Source organism: Lemur catta, chromosome 4 (genome assembly GCF_020740605.2).
Source record: "Lemur catta isolate mLemCat1 chromosome 4, mLemCat1.pri, whole genome shotgun sequence".
Lineage (NCBI taxonomy): Eukaryota > Metazoa > Chordata > Mammalia > Primates > Lemuridae > Lemur > Lemur catta.
The window spans coordinates 54,535,649-54,551,455 of NC_059131.1; the positions used below are offsets into that span (position 1 = coordinate 54,535,649).

At 48.8% G+C, this 15,807-nt stretch overlaps 1 protein-coding gene across 2 annotated transcripts in view; it reads right to left on the reverse strand.

Annotated features, from left to right (window-relative positions):
• TGFA (transforming growth factor alpha) overlaps positions 1-15,807 on the reverse strand; it is a 100,108-nt gene that overhangs the window by 57,903 nt on the left and 26,398 nt on the right. For both annotated transcript variants that reach the window (XM_045549809.1, XM_045549810.1), the window contains exon 2: positions 6,201-6,254. In XM_045549809.1, coding sequence (XP_045405765.1) covers positions 6,201-6,254 — 54 coding nt within the window. The remainder of the gene's footprint in view (positions 1-6,200; positions 6,255-15,807) is intronic.

Genomic DNA, 15,807 nt, shown 5'->3' on the forward strand with positions numbered 1-15,807 from the left:
TTACTTATGAAGAAATCAAATCTGGAAATTATAAAGCTGTAGTCCCCAACCCCTGGGCCATGGCCCAGTACCGGTCCAGGCCTGTTAAGAAAACAGCCATGCATCCCCGCCTGGCTCCGTCCCTCCCACCCACTGCCCGCCCTCACTCCCATTTGTGGAAAAATTGTCTTCCATGAAACCGGTTGCTGGTGCCCAAAAGGTTGGGGACCACTGTTCTATGGATGCAATATGGACATAATTTATGCAAGTAAAATGATGCAGAATGCGAACATATGAATCTATTAAAAACTAAAACAAGAGTATCATGAAATGGTACCTGTCCTTCCTCCATGCAATTCGCTCTGAAATTTTCTATTCTAAGCTATTCAATCTCATTTTTTAAAAACATTGGTCATGACCCACTCAAGTGATTTTGAAACTCAGAGTTTGATAAGACACGAACTCAATGCCACTCTTTCATCTTATTGATGGGAGAACTGAGGTTCAGGAAGATTTAGTCAATGTGTCAGAATCACGATTCTTGATTCCATATCCTGTGTTCTGTCTACCACCCTGAGCAGCCTTTGCTCAAAAAGCAACAGACCCAGCACAATTTCCTTTGCAAAAAGCAGAAGGTGAAATGAGCAAGTGAATGACAAGCATAAATTCTAAAGAGGAAAGGAAGAATCTCTCATTCTTTCTTAAGGCTCTTGTAAGCATTTGCGAAAGCAAGCACATGCAGGTGTATGCGGTTTTATCCCCAAACTAAGGCACACCACATCTCTCCTGTTATAGACACATATTTGGAGCAGGTGAACCATGTACCTGGGTACAACACGTGAGCCTTCTAATTTTAGAATGACTTCAGCTCCACGTGGGAAAACTCTAGACAATGGAATGGGGAAGCAGTTTGCAGTTCTGAAAAGCTTTTGTTAAGTGACAGGAGCAAAAACCAGATCCTGCACTTGCTGGGTGACGCACGTTCTACCTGTTTTCCAAACAAGTAAAGGCTTCAAAGACTTTTCGTGATAATATGATCTGCCCTCCCTTTGTGCACCTCCAGCCCAATCTTGCCACCTCAACATATTTAAGCCCAGGGTCCCCACCAAGATCTGACCACCATCTCCCCAAGCCAGATGATAATGGTGACATTCCCCCTGAATAACCCTACTGTGAATTTTCCATGTTCTTTCATCATCACCTCTGAAAAGTCTCCCAGACACTAAATTAAGCAAGCCTTCAAACACGCCCCGATTCCAGGTGGGTGCCATTACACACAGGCAAGGGGAAGGAGCAGAAGTTCAGAGGTTTAAAGACACCCTGGGCCCCCAGATCATGCAAGGCAGATAGCAGAAGGAAGCCTGAGGCCTGGCTCCCAGGTGCCTGAGCAAGGCCCTCACCACACCCCCTCAGTCATTAGAGTGAGTCTCATGAAAATATGAGAACCAGATGGGCAGCCTGGGAACTGTGCAACATTTCTGAGGGTTAAGCAAGCAGCCACCCAACAACTTTTCAAGCAGGGTGCATTCTGTCCCTTTTAAGGGGCATTAAAAAGTGCCTTTTGAAGATAGGTCATAACTCCTTCCTTGGGAGGGTGTGACACGTTCTGAGCTGTAGGCGCTGCCTCCCTTACCCTGCCTCTAGCTAATGTTTCTCTGTGTGCTTTACAAATTGACAACCAACCAGATAAAAATGCTGTCTCAAACCCCAGACTGTTGAGTTTACTCCCATAGCAATTATTTTCTAAATCATGCACTAACAATCAGCTGAGGTTGCCAATATCATCATGACGCTCTCCCTATGGCTTCCCATGTTGTCTTCTCACCTGTGTGGTGGGCTCCCTGAGGGGAAGGCAGAGAAGGCCTATTTCTTTGTATAGTTCTAGCAACCAGAATGTTCAAACCTGAATGTGAAATAGCATCTAGTTCAGGAGACTCAAATACGTGGCAGTCACACCACCACTTCCCTACCCTGGGCCCACAACAGGCATCTTCAATTGACCTCTGCGGTACTTCCCAAAAGCCTGAAGGTAGCCTGATGTCCTTCGCAGCACAGCTCTCCAAGTTATCTCTACCAATCTATCAGAGTTGGCCACATGAAAACTCTTATAGGCCCAACAGATGAGCAAACTAATTCAAACAGGAACCAGATGAGCAACTTGCACAGGGACTTAAAAAAACTGAAGCCAAGTGGGCCCAATGTCCAGGATTCCTGACACCTAGCCTAAGACCCTCCACTGTTCCATCCAAAGTAGATGTCTGAGAAGCATTTACTGATGACCACACCAGTTTCCTATGACTCTGGCATCATCTACCCTCCATATTTGGGGATCTAAGAGAAAGGAAGAAAGGAAGAAACCCCAACAAGGCAGGCCAAGGCCAACTGTCAAGCAATAAGAACATGGACTTTTTTTTTCAAAATGCACAAGAGAGCCACATGGGTTTGGCCCCATGATCTTTCAAGACCACATGCCTCCCCTGATTGGCACACAGAATTTGCAATTTTCTCTCCATGACGTTCCATTAAGATGTCAGGGCTTCACCTGTGTATTCCTAGCCCGCCTTGCTCCAATGCTGTCATTAAGGAATGTATCAAAACTTCTCTTACACCCATCTTTAGTTCTCATTCTGGTCAACTCTTAGAATGAAAAGACTTGCATATTGATGTCATGGTAAAGCCCTTATAGCATTTTCCCTACAATTACCCATCTCTATACATAGATGGTGTAGACAGTTGTCTACCATTTTACGTGGTTCTGGATGGTTTGGTGTTGGGATTTAGTAAACGAGCCCAGCAACATGCAGAGACTAAGGAGTTAGGGGCACTCAGATCTGAGAGTCATTTTGCACATAAATGAATACGTTTTATGAAAACTGTTCACCTGAAAAGGAATAAGTAGAAAGCAATATATGAAAAAATTAAAGTACGTGTAAATTAAAATGAAGTGCCACAAAATTAAGTACAGCATCATCTACTGTCAATATTTGAGGATATAACAAAAATGAATTATTGTTGCCTTTGTTGATGTGGTAATGGAATTGTGGTTATGTTTTTAAAAGTCGTTATCTGTTAGGTACACCTATTGAAGTGTTACGAGTGAAATGTGCTTTGCTTTAAAATACCTCAGCACAGGGAAAAATAAAAAGGGTGAGGGAAATAGATGAAAGGAAAATGACAGAGTGAAGCTGATTGTCAAAGCTGGGTGATGGGTATTCAGGGATTGGTTTTGCTATTACTTCTCTCCTAGAAATGGAGATGTCTATTAATATAATACAATGTTAGCAGATCATTTTGCTTATTAAATTAGCCATGAGTTAGACACACATGCACCCTTGCTCCAGCGCCAGGTAGGGAGTGTGGCTGGTGGGGGTTGATCCCCAGTCTGAGCTGTGCCCACTACAGGATTTCAGCCCCGTCTGGTGAGGACAGAATGGGTGGGGTGGGGTGGTGAGGCCTGAGCAGTCTTCCAGAAGATAGGAAGGTCACCCTAAAGGAAGAGACAGTTAAGCAAACAAGCCCAATTCGGTCACAAAGCCCGAGACTTTGGAGGGATGACTTAAATGCGGTCATCACCATTTAGACTTTTCTCTTTACCCAGCCCTCTCTGGGTTCATGTCTGGGTTTCACGGGGCAGGGCAGAGAGTAAGTAAAAATGGAAAGAGCTATGTTATTAATCTCTAAGACACCAGAGCACAAGTTTGGTAGCTAAGTGACCCATCAAACTGAGAGCAACACAGAGGTTGGGGGCAGCCCACCTCCCTTCTCCACAGACTGGCAGCCAACTCTGGACATTAGAGGTTGTGGCCCTGCCTCTGCTCCCATGCACCATGTCAGGCCGTAGAGCGGCACTCAGCCAGGTACAGGCTAATGTGCAACACAGCAGGGGCTCAGCTGAGGTATTCTGACCACACGTCATGAGGGAAAGTAAATCTCAGTTACTTGTTGACGTTAGAGACAGTCCCATATGAGGAAGTCCAGAAAGGAAAGATGGAACAGAGGTTGGTCACTACTGCGGCAAGGACAGCAGTTTTCTGGACAAATGTATCAGGTCTGCCTAGGACAGCCTGGGAAACCCCAAAGGGCCTAGGCAGGAGCCGCACCAGGTCTCTACGGAAAGAGGCTCATGTACAACATCCCTTACTGAGGCTTTTCTTGTGCATACAAATGGATGGAGACTTGGAGGAGGGAGTGGAATAACCAGGAGTACCCCCTGCCCTGTGGGTGGCAGCATCAGCACTTGCCATCATTGCAACTTGTCACCTAAAAGAGACTCAGTAGAGAACCTTGGCTACCGGGTCCTACAGTAAGGACCAGGAGGGGCTGGAGGGAGGCCTCTGCCAGAGAGCCGGGGACCCAGCGATGGAGACCTGGGGACAGGCCTCCACCTCACCCATCTGGCCTAACATCAAGGCCTTCATGCCCCAGTTCCACCCAGTTTGGCCTAGAAGAGAACAGGAAGGCCAGGGAAAACATAGGAAGCATCTCAATCCATGGAGATGTCTGGAGATAATAGTGACAAGTATCAGAACAAATGGTAACCCCCAGTTGGCCCAGGGTCCAGGTTCTCTCAAATGATATCCAGTGTGCAAGTGCTGCTGCAGTATCAGTACCTTCCAGTGTTTGGGCAGGTCACCAGAGGTCTTTCTGTAGGAGGGTCTGAAGATGCACCTGGGGGCGAGTGCATCCTAGGGAAGCGGGTTGGGCAATTCTGAGAACAGCATGGTGAAGTCACTAAACTATCCTCCCCTTCCCCACACATCCATATCTGAGCCCTCTGTGGTGTGGGAGGTAATTTAATGCCAGCTTCACTATTCCCTTGTTAGCATAGAGTATGTTTCCCTGACTTCTGCTCCCAACTGTCACTATTTCATGGAATTGCTTCCAAGAACTACTCCATGGAAACCTTGGACTCCGGAAGTACTGCTTTGGGGTGGACACACTCACACCCTTCCACCTCCAGCCCCAAGAAAGCATGACACAGAATCATGGACCACCAAGTGGCTTGGGTACCATAAGGGTCTAAGTGTATCAAGGATAACAGTACTGGGGGTGGTGGGGCTCTGGGGCTGCAGAAGCAGTGGTACCTGGTGGGTTTGGAGGGAAAGGTCTGGAAGAGAAGAGCAAAGCACCAGGGACACTGTGGATTGGTTAGAGAATTTATGAATATATTAAAAACCCACCCCATCCCAGTAGAACCTCCCTGAAATAACACAGGAGACATACCAGGGGGCTACTGCAGCCACAGACGGGAGCAGAAGTCAAGGAGGGAGGAGTGCTAACGAGGGAGGAGTGAAACTGGCATACTCATGCGCTGCTGGTAAAAACCAGCTCAATTCACTTGGAAAGCTATTTGCAGTTTGTCCCAAGGGTCAAAAATGTATTTATTCCTGCTCCTAGAGTTATATCCTGAAGAAAGAATCCAAAAGAAGGAAAAAGCTTCCAGGCATGAAGATGCATTAATAGCACCATACCGTAAACTGGAGGCACCGCAAATCCCCAGTGGGAAATGTTTCATTAAATCACACGTATCCATTTTAATGGGATGTTGTGACATTTCAAAAGAATAGATTTCAATACTTCCCAGCAACATGGAAAAATGCACAACTCCAACATTTAAGTTTAAAAAGCAACAATCAAAATAGTTTCCTCACCAGGACTAATCGTATCAAATATTAACACACACCGACAAAGGCTAAAAGCAACCCGCCAACGGAACGGTGGCTGCTTCCCGCAGTGCTATGATCGTGGGCAGTTTGCCTCCTACACTTCCAAGCTCTCCAATATGTTGACTTAGGATCTTTAAAATGAAAAAACTAAAAAGAAACTATTATTACAGGTATTAAAATAGAAACCAGAAAATAACTAAACAAAGATCACCAGGCAAAGCCAACAAGGGGATTCAGGAACCTAGGCTGTTCTTTAGATAACTATAGTATGTGAGCTGGAAAAAGATGGATAGCTCTGAGCTGCCCGGTCCTGCACACTTGCCCATGAATTGTCTGAACAGCTGAAGAGAGAGACACAGGGGAGACGGCAGACCCTGAGGGAGCAGGGACAGCCCCCCCGGGGACTGCAGTGAAGAGCTGCCCCTCGGCCCTTGAGGAGGGGGCAGAGAGGGCTGAGAGACAGGTGTGGGCTCCGTGTCAGGAGGCCATGGAGGGAGCTCTTCAGGTGACAGCCCGCGCCCTTCACACGCCACACGCCCGGGCCACTGTACTCACCACTCTGGGAGGACGTGCTGTTCTCCAGGGCTTGGCACATGGCCAACACGACACCTGTGAGCGGGAGAAGAGAGAAAAGGTAAGAGTCTGTTCAGCAGTGGACGATGTCCTCAGAGCCTTCCAGGGCAGGCCCTCTGAAAGGCAAAGACTAGGTAGTTTCACAAAGTGGCCAACAGACAGGCCCGGCTATATCACTTGTAGGGCTCAGTGCAGAATGGAAACCCAGGACCCCTTGTTCAAAAAGCAGGAAAAACATGCACATTAAAGGCACTAAGATATAAAGCTTCTTCCTTCCTTCCACAGTGGCTCTCTCCATCTGTCATGGTGGGGTTTTTTGGTTTTGTTTTTTTAACACCTTATAAATATATTCTTTATCGTGAGAAAATATACATAACAAATTTACCATTTTTAAGTGTACATTTTCAGTGACGGTAAGTATATTCACATTGTTGTGCACGTCATTATGTTTTTTATTTACTACATATGTCATTGCACTCCTTTGGGCATGAGAATACTTGCAGGGTGAGTGCAGCCCCTTATAGGTGCATGGGGACCTCAGTGACAGAGTGTGCAAGTGAGCAAGGGACCCACTGACTCTGGAGTTTTCTCTCCAGTGAGCAGCTGGACCAACATGCTGTGACCTAGGTGGGGGTGAGGAAGTCTAGTTAGGTACTTCTTCTTCCCAGGGACTGGCTGCCCCCACCCAAGATGGGTGATCCCTAAGGGTATTGCACCCTCCATGCCAGGATGCGCTAGGTACCTGGACCAGCTGCCCACTGAACATGCCATGGAGCTGCCAGCCCAGGATGGGGATAGTTGCCACCATGGCCTGCCCCAAGATGCTATGGGGTGCACGCACCTAACCCCAGCCTTTCTTGTGTCAAGGCCCTGCTAGGGGAAGAGGGTAGCAGGGACAAGAACCCACTCAGGGGAGGCAGGAAAATGGCAATAGGCAGGATCACAGGAACCAAGGCTCTAGCCCCCACTGCACACTCCACTGTCCTACCAGTTTTACTTACAAGACACAGATTCAGAGATAAAACTACAAGAATTCTAAGACTGCAACTGTAAAGCATTAAACCCTAAGCTTAGGGGTCCCTGTGAGCGTGGGGCTCTGTATGATTATACGGGTCACATGCCCATGAAGCTGCCCCTGCCAACAGACGACCTTACGTACCCTCGCATTACGGTACAGGAGTTTTCTGGAAACAGAGCAGCAAACTTCCACTGAAAAAGGAACCTCTCATGGGTTATGAAATCAGCATGAACTAAACTAGAATGACTTCCCAAAACTGAAACACAAAAGGATGCCACAGTAGCCATGCAAAGGGGTTGGGCCTTCTGGAGGTCAGCTTAGATGGCAGGTGAACCAAGTCAGCACAGAAAACCTGTTACAGTTGTGGTCCCCAACCCCAGGCCAAGGACCATACTGGTCTGTGGCCTGTTAGGAACCGGGCTGCACAGCAGGAGGTGAGCAGCGGCTAGTGAGCAAAGCTTCATCTGTATTCACACCCACTCCCCATCACTCACAGCACCACCTGAGCTCCACCTCCTGTCAGATCAGTGGCAGCATTAGTCGCAGGAAAACAAGCTCAGGGCTGCCACCGATTCTGCATTATGGTGAGTTGCATAATTATTTCATTATATATTACAATGTAATAATAATAGAAATAAAGTGCACAATAAGTGTAATGTGCTTGAATCTTCCTGAAACTATGCCTCCTGTCCCCACTACCACTACTAGTCTGTGGAAAAATTGTCTTCCATGAAACCAGTCTCTGGTGCCAAAAAGGTTGGGGACTGCTGCGTTACAGGAAAGATGCAACCCTCCACTCCGCAGACTGTGGAAACTCCTAGCCCCTACACCTTAGGGTGTAGACACAGAAGTCCTGACTCTCAAAGGAAAACCACACTTGGAACAGATAAAGCAAACATGCTCACAACCTTCCTTTTGGCCTTTGAAATGAGAAACATCATGAGAACTTCAGAATGCTTTCCCTGGAGGTCTGGCACGGACTTCCCCATGACTTTCAGAGTCCTGAACCAGATATTTGGTTCTGGAATTGGAAGTTGGGGAATGGGGAGAGAAAGTCAGTAAAATCACACACCTCTTCCCTGTGCAATTTTTTCTTTTTTTTTTTGCATTTGTCATTTATTTGTGTTAGGAATATTCCAATTCCACTTGTTTAGTTATTTAAAAGCATACCTTAACTTGTTGTTGATTATAGTCACTTTGTTGTGCTATCACATACTGTTCATTCTAACTATCCAACTATATTTTTGTGCCCATTAACCATCCCCACTTTATCCTCTTGCTGCACAATAGATGCTAATTTTGGAAACGAGGCTCCTAGGCTTCCTCTAGACACATTTGAAAGGATAACGCTGCAATCCACACACCGAGTGTGAAAGTGAGGCATTCTCACCCAAGCCAGGAAGAGTCTTAGTGGCTGCACACACAAAGCAGGGGAACGGTCATATTCTGACTTTGCTGGCACCACCGCAAACCACTCTGGGCTAAAGTCAGCCAGTGACCCATAATAATGTCAAAGGACGAGACCGGGGATGCTTTGCATACCTCTCAAAGGGAAGCGTGACTGGCCTGTCACGATCTGTTCCTTAACTAATGAATTATCTTCACATCTAGTTCCCTGCCCCACATCCTGTCAGTCAGGGTGAACAGTCAGCACAGTTCCTGGGCTCCACATCGACCTCTGCTTCAGCAAAACCAAGACAAGAAAGCTACGACTGTACTACCACGTCGAAGACAGCACAGACAAACACCTGCTCTCCAGGAAGACGAGGGTGTGTGATGGGCACCTGCTCCCCCAGCCCTGGGGTGAGTTCCTTCACCCCCTCTGCTCCTCACCTGTGAGCCAGCAGCTGCCAATTCACAAGGATGTTTTGGGAATGAATTAAAGTTTGTAAAACCACCATGTTCCACAGATGAAACATGCTGGGTTTTTATGTATAATTTGAGCCACACGAGAAGAATGGTTCCTTTCTACACCTTCACATTTCCTTGGAAAACAACTGCTGGCTGCCCTGGGCTTTTATCTGCAATCCTGCTTCATGCACGACTTACGTGGGTGGGGGCCCTGCGTTGAGAGGTGAGGCCTCTGCTTCCTTGTCGCGACCCAGTGGGCTCCCCAAGAGGGCCCTGGGTCAAGACGACAGGAGTCAGGCCCCTGGCTCCTCAGGCGGGTGTGCAGCACTTATCGGGCATGCACTGGTTCCAGGCCCGGCACTAAGGTTTGCATGTGTTGTTATCTTACTCAATCCTCATGGTAACCCATGACATAGGCACTTCCCAGCCTCCCTGCCTTCCGGCCCAGCTGGTGGAAATACCCAAAAGAAATCTGCCCAAGCTCCTGCAGCAATTCAAGTTCAAACTCAAGTCTGTCCAACCCCCATGCCCAAGACAGTGCTTAATTACCATCCCACAAGACAGCCCTTCTGACCCTGAAACGCTGACGGGTGCGTGTTGAGTTACAAATGAGTCCCCAGATGAGTCCGCACAGCACCTTAGCAGGCCCCACAGTTGAGGTGTGACCCCTCTCTTCCTGAGGCCACGTCCACTGCCTCTTGGGATTTTCTCACTGCCTCCGATTTCTTCCCCACGAGCAAGGTCTGCTGAGGGGCAAAGGTGGAGTGTCCAGGCTCACCGGCTGCCCCATGCGCATAAGACCAGGGACCTGGCCCTCCGGCCACAAGGCTGTGCTTGGAAACCCAGGCTCTGTGAAGGCCCTCTGGAAATGCGTGGCCTCAGCTGGCTCCAAGCCTCATCAGAAACAAAGCAAAGGCGAGGAGAGGACAGCCACAGGGACCACCATGGCACGCAGTGGCTCAGGGAGACAAGGTACACAAGGCTTGGTGGCCTGCAGCCACAGGCTCCATGGCCTGAGTTTCAAAGCTGGCCCTTGCCTGCCACCGGCCCTGGGGGTGGGGAGGCAGGAACCCCTTGCTCACAGGCTGCTCCTGTGCATCCCATGTCTGTTTAAAACAGCTCCAAAGAGGGGAATCCCAAGGGTGGACTTCAAAAAGAAAAATGAAAAGAAGGGGGTGGTGTCTAGGGGAAAACCACATGCAACGGAAGCAAAACCTTATGGTTTCCCAGCCCCCAAAATAGAGTGGGAACCCAGAGCTGGCCTGAAGGGAGGACAAGGGTTGCCATGTGTATAATTCAGCTGTTTGGGACTCAGATAAAAGTTCCCAACAAAAACAATGTAAAAAGCGAGGCTAGTCTATTTATCTTGTGAGTTTCTGAAACCCATCCACTGAGCTGCCAGTGGGAAGTGCTGTTGAGAGAGGCTGGGCACCCATCCCTGCGGGCCCCAGACCAGGGCACCCCCACACCAGCCCCTCGCTCATACATGGGACCAGCCGTTCTGGATGGAGACCAGGCTGTGCCTTCAGTGTGGGACACTCTCAGTCCCCAACCACCCAGCAGCCTGGTGACCACCTCTTCTGTGGACACTCAGCTGTGGTGCCTGGACCTGGGGGGAGCATCTTTGGGCCCCTGGCCAGCCCAGCTGAGTGGGCCACATCCTGTTCTGGCCCGTGCTGCAGCCAGTATTTTCTTGCAGGCTCCTACCTACTCCCTGGTGTGGACCAGGTGTTCTCTCTATAATATTAAGAGCTTCATTTCTCCTCTGTTTGGGGCTCCCCAAAGCCAGGCTTCCTGAGTGAAGGGGTGAAGGGTGAGGTTTTGTTGTCAGGAGACGTGGGAAGGACGGAGAGAGGTTGCAGCAGGTCCTTTTGGCTGAAGGATGCTCTGGATTCAGAGGAGGTGGCGATGAAGGGCTTTTGGGTGAAGAACAAATTCGGGCTGGGAGGAACGGGAGTCGTGCTAGAGAGCAGGACAGAAGGGAGTGTGGGTGCTCAGGGGGCAGCCAGGTTTCCTCCTTCCTCTCCTGCCACGCTCAGAGCTGGCAGGTCATGAGGACAGAGCCAGGAGCTCAGGAAGCAGTGGGTGGTACCTGCGGGTGGGCACCCTGCAGCTCAGCTCCAGGTTTGCAGGGACACTCACGAGGGCACAAAAATATAGGTAAATGGGTCACACAGAATGCAGGGCTGGCCAGTACAGGCTCGTGGTATCTTCTTTTATGAATCACATCCCAACGTTTAAATTTTATCTGCAAACATAGCAGAATTTTAACTGCATAGCAAAAACTGCCAAATTATACAATTTTATCAATATTTTTAAATTCAAGAAGTTGATAGGCAGATGAAGGTGCTGACTTCAAGGGCAAGAACTGATTAAGAAAAAAGAAAAGGCAGGGAAGGGCCATGAGGGAAGTTGGCAGGACCGGGGCCCCAGGAGCCTGCTCCCCTTGGCACTGCCCACACCCTGCTTAGGCTATCAGGGCCCAAGGCAGCCATGTGACTTCCCTGTGGGAGGACGGCCCTCAGAGAGGCCAAGTCGCTCTCCCAGGAAGAGGTAGGTGACAGTTCACATTTGCCCTTGCTCACAGCGATGCCAGTGCACTGGCGCCAGAGGATGTCGGGCACAGCTGCAGAGGAGTGTGTGGAGGCATTGGCCAGGTGGGATTAGGAAACTCTGGGAATGGCAAGGAGTGGGGTTTAGAAACAGAGAACCTAGGATGGAATCCCTTGGGCAGATGGGCCTATGGGCCAGCAGGCTCTTGCTGTCACCCTCTGGCCTCTGGAACAGTCCTTTCAAAACGCAGCTTGGACCCTGCCCGCCAAGGAGAGAGTCTTTCAGAGAGATAACTGAGGAGGTTAGTGTTGGGTCTCAGGCGGCAGGTCCTGATGCACAGGCAGGGGCCAGCTTTTAGTGATAAGTCCCCATTGGTGAGGGCCTGACCCCGGCTCCCAAACACAGCCATGGGATCATGCAGGGTCACCAGGAAGACATTTCTGTGCCAGGGAGGGAGCTTGATAGGTCTCCCGAGCTCCCTCCTCACATTGCTCGGTCACGGGATTATTACCGTGGCCGGTGCCGTGCTAAATCATAACCTAGTCAGCACCTATCAGGTACCCTACATCATCTTGTTCAATACTCAAAGTACAGAATAGGTACTAATGTGTCCCCATTTTAGAGGTAAGGAAGTAGAGGTACAGGGGGTTAAGTAACCTGCCCCAGGTCACCTCATTTATCAGTGACAGACATTGCGAGCTCACGTTACCGGGCTGAGTTGGCCCCACTCTGCTTCCGTTTGCTCCTGCAAAGTGCAGGCACTGAACGCGGGCGTGCTAGCAAAGACCAGCTCCTCCTTTCCTCACCTGGATATAAGCAGATACAGCAATACGATAGCGTGGGCTAACGGGGGAGCCCAGAGACTAAGGTTTCTATGAACGGTGTTACCGTTAGTAACTCATTTCACTCCGTTCAAAATCAGGCTCTTTATCTAAATGGTAGAGTTGGGCCAGAAGATCTGCCAAGTCCCTAAATGCCAGGCACCTGTGAAGATAGGAGGCTGTTCCCCTTCCTCAAGCATCTATCTGGCCAGGAGAGCACTGGCCTCGCTCCATCTCCTTGTAGGTGGATTCCCTGCCTTGGACCAGGATCAGGCAAAAGGCAGGCTGCACGTGCACTGCTGCAATGAGTGGGCTTGCTTTACAACACTTTTGTCTTCCAGTTTAAAATGGCATTGATATCACAGAAGATGGATGAGATCCTAAACCAGGGAACTTTCCATTTCTACATTTTCAATGCAGCCTTAATGTTGGCTCGCCAATATATTCCAAGGTCACAACCCAGGAGGGAATGCATCTGGGTCCGTGAGCTTGGGACCCCTCGCTGCCCTTCTCAGTGACCCCTGGGGTGGCCACAAGCAGCAAAATCCAACTTGATGAGTCTAAGGCAATACCTCATGATCATGACATCACAGAAAATAAACCAGCATTACCTGAAAGCCCATAGGAACTTTCCACATCCATCTACATATAGCTGGAAGTGGGAAAAAAACAAAGCATTCAGAATGAACCTTCACGATCAGGGAGGCAGGAGCGACGAGCAGATGGGCACCTGCACCACCACCCTCTACCATTTTCTACCTGTGACTCGGAGTCTGCCACGGCAGAGCAGAAAGGAGCTTTGCCAGCAGGCCTGGGTGCAAATCCTAGCCCTGCCACTCCTCCCCTGAGACCTTGGCTCTGTCATCTAATCTTGTTGAGCCTCAGTGTCCTCATCTGTAAATTAAGGATCACATCTCTTCACAGGACTATTGCAAGGATTAAATGAAATGAAACAAAATAGAGGACACAAAGTCCTCAGAACACCGCGAGCACCCACTAAACATGGCAGTTGATGGTGCCTCATTCTGGCTTTCCTCCTTGGCTTGTTTCATCGTAACTCCCAGGACGTTCAGGACAAGAAGGAGGCGGTCATGATCCCTATCCCTGCCCTCCCTCCAGAACCCTCCAAGACGACTTCATCAAGGGGCTTTACTTAAGGCCCCAGGGTTGCTTGGCTGCAGCCCACTGATATTCCATGGACTGATCTTGAAATATTATATCTTTTGAGGGTTTAAAGAATTGTTATTTACTTACATTAATTAATCAAATATTTATTGAGCACCTTCCTGTTGTGAGTAAATTAAAAGAAAAAACAGAAATCTGAGACTAGTGATTTATCTATAAAATGTCCAAGCCACACAGGACAGCAACAATATCCACACTACCAGAGAATAGTGGAATCTTCCATACCGTGGCAAAGGCAGACAAGCGGGCTGCTGACGTCAACGCTACAGACCACCAAAGACACTGGCCTGATCCTGTGTTGCCATGGATCTTTTCCCGGCCTCCATGCCCCAAACACCACCTCCAACTGCCCCACTCTCCTGTGCTCCAAGTCACATGCTCAAAATTAAACTCACCTCCTCCCGCCTCCTCCTTGATCCTGGGCAGGGCTAAAGACTGGACAGCCACTGTCAGCCCCTCCCTCTCCTCTGTCACATCCAGGCCAAGCCCTCCTACACACCCAGCCTCCACAGAGCCCATCTTATCCATCCCCCTGCATCTCTGCTGCCACTGCCCCAATTCAGGCCTCATCATCTCTCCCTTGGCTATCACAGTAGTTGCTGAACTGGTTTTTCTTGCCAAGAGCTTTTTTTCCCCCTCAACCTTTGCTCCTGCTGCCAGAATGAGCTTGCTGGACCAAATCACCCCTTTCCTCTAAACTCTCCATGGGCTCCACACTGCAGAGCCCAGTGCAGAGACAGAACCCAGTCCAAAGTCCTGAGCAGAGATTTAAAGCGCATAACCTGGCCCCAGACCCGATTTCCACCTAAGCTCCTCCAGTGCCCTCCACCGATGCACTCTGACCCTAGCTGCCTGGCACTGCCCCCTTTCCCTGCACCCACCCCCAAGCTTGGCGTCTTGGGCTCAGGCCACTTAGATCCTGATCCAAGTCCTTTCAGCTGCTGACCTTTGTTTAGCCGCCTGAACCTCAGTTTCCTTTGCTGTGAAAGGAGATAAATGTGTCTCCTGCCAGGGGATCTGTAGAGAGTAAATGAGGGGATACACAAGAACCGTACAGCATGTTGAGTGAGGGATAACGAACATACAACAAATAGTAGCTGCTGTTGACAGTCTTCATTAATGTTATGCTGAAATCTTAAGTTGGCATGCCTTGTCCTCTAGCCATGGGAATCAAATCTGCCACAAAAGCCTTGCTCAAATGTCAGAAATAATCATTTCTTCCTTAGAGCAGTCTTTATTTTATTCTGCCTTGCAGTTTGCACGTTTTCAGGTCTCATCTGTCTCCCTCTTCTAGTTTGGTCAGGAACTGTGGCTTATTCATCTCCATCCTCACAGCTGGCTGAATGCTGTCACACCTACTTAGGTTTTTAATACACATGTATTGAACTGAATTTCTCTAAGAGGTCACAAGCTTAAAAACAGAGTTGGAGGAGAGTGAGTACTGACAGTATGCAGATGGGAAATGGGAAAACCAGTTGATCCTCAGGAATTCCTTTCTCACTTCTATTCTAGATTTCTGCAGCTAAAGCTTTAGGTCTTGTTTTCTTGTTTGGGTTTTTTTTTTTTTTTTCCCTCATAGAAAAAGTCTTGCTCTGTTGCCCGGGCTAAAGGGAAGTGGTGTCTTCATAGCTCACAGCAACCTCAAACTCCTGGGCTCAAGCAATCCTCCTGCCTCAGCCTCCCCAGTAGCTGAGACTACAGGTGTGCATCACCATGCCCGGCTAATTTTTTCTATTTTTAGTAGAAATGGGGTCTCGCTCTTGGTCAGGCTGATCTCAAACTCCTGACCTCAAGCGATCCTCCTGCCTTGGCCTCCCAGAGTGCTAGGATTACAGACTTAAGCCACTGCGCCTGGCCTAGGTCTTGGTTCTTATTCTGATTTCAGTGGAGATGGGGAAGGCTTGAAGCTTGACATTCATTCATTCAACAGGTACATACTGAACACCTAACACACCATATGGCAGACATTGTTCTAGGTGGAGAGCCAGTGATGAGCTAAAAGTCCCTTCTCTCATAGCATCTACAGTGCACTCTCCCCATGAGAAATAATCCTAATTCTTGAAAACCATTACTTTGAACTCCATTATAAACAGCTGTACCATCATTCAGTTGGGTGGCAAGTTAAAAATGTGTCTTCTGTTTAAATGACATTAAATAGTCT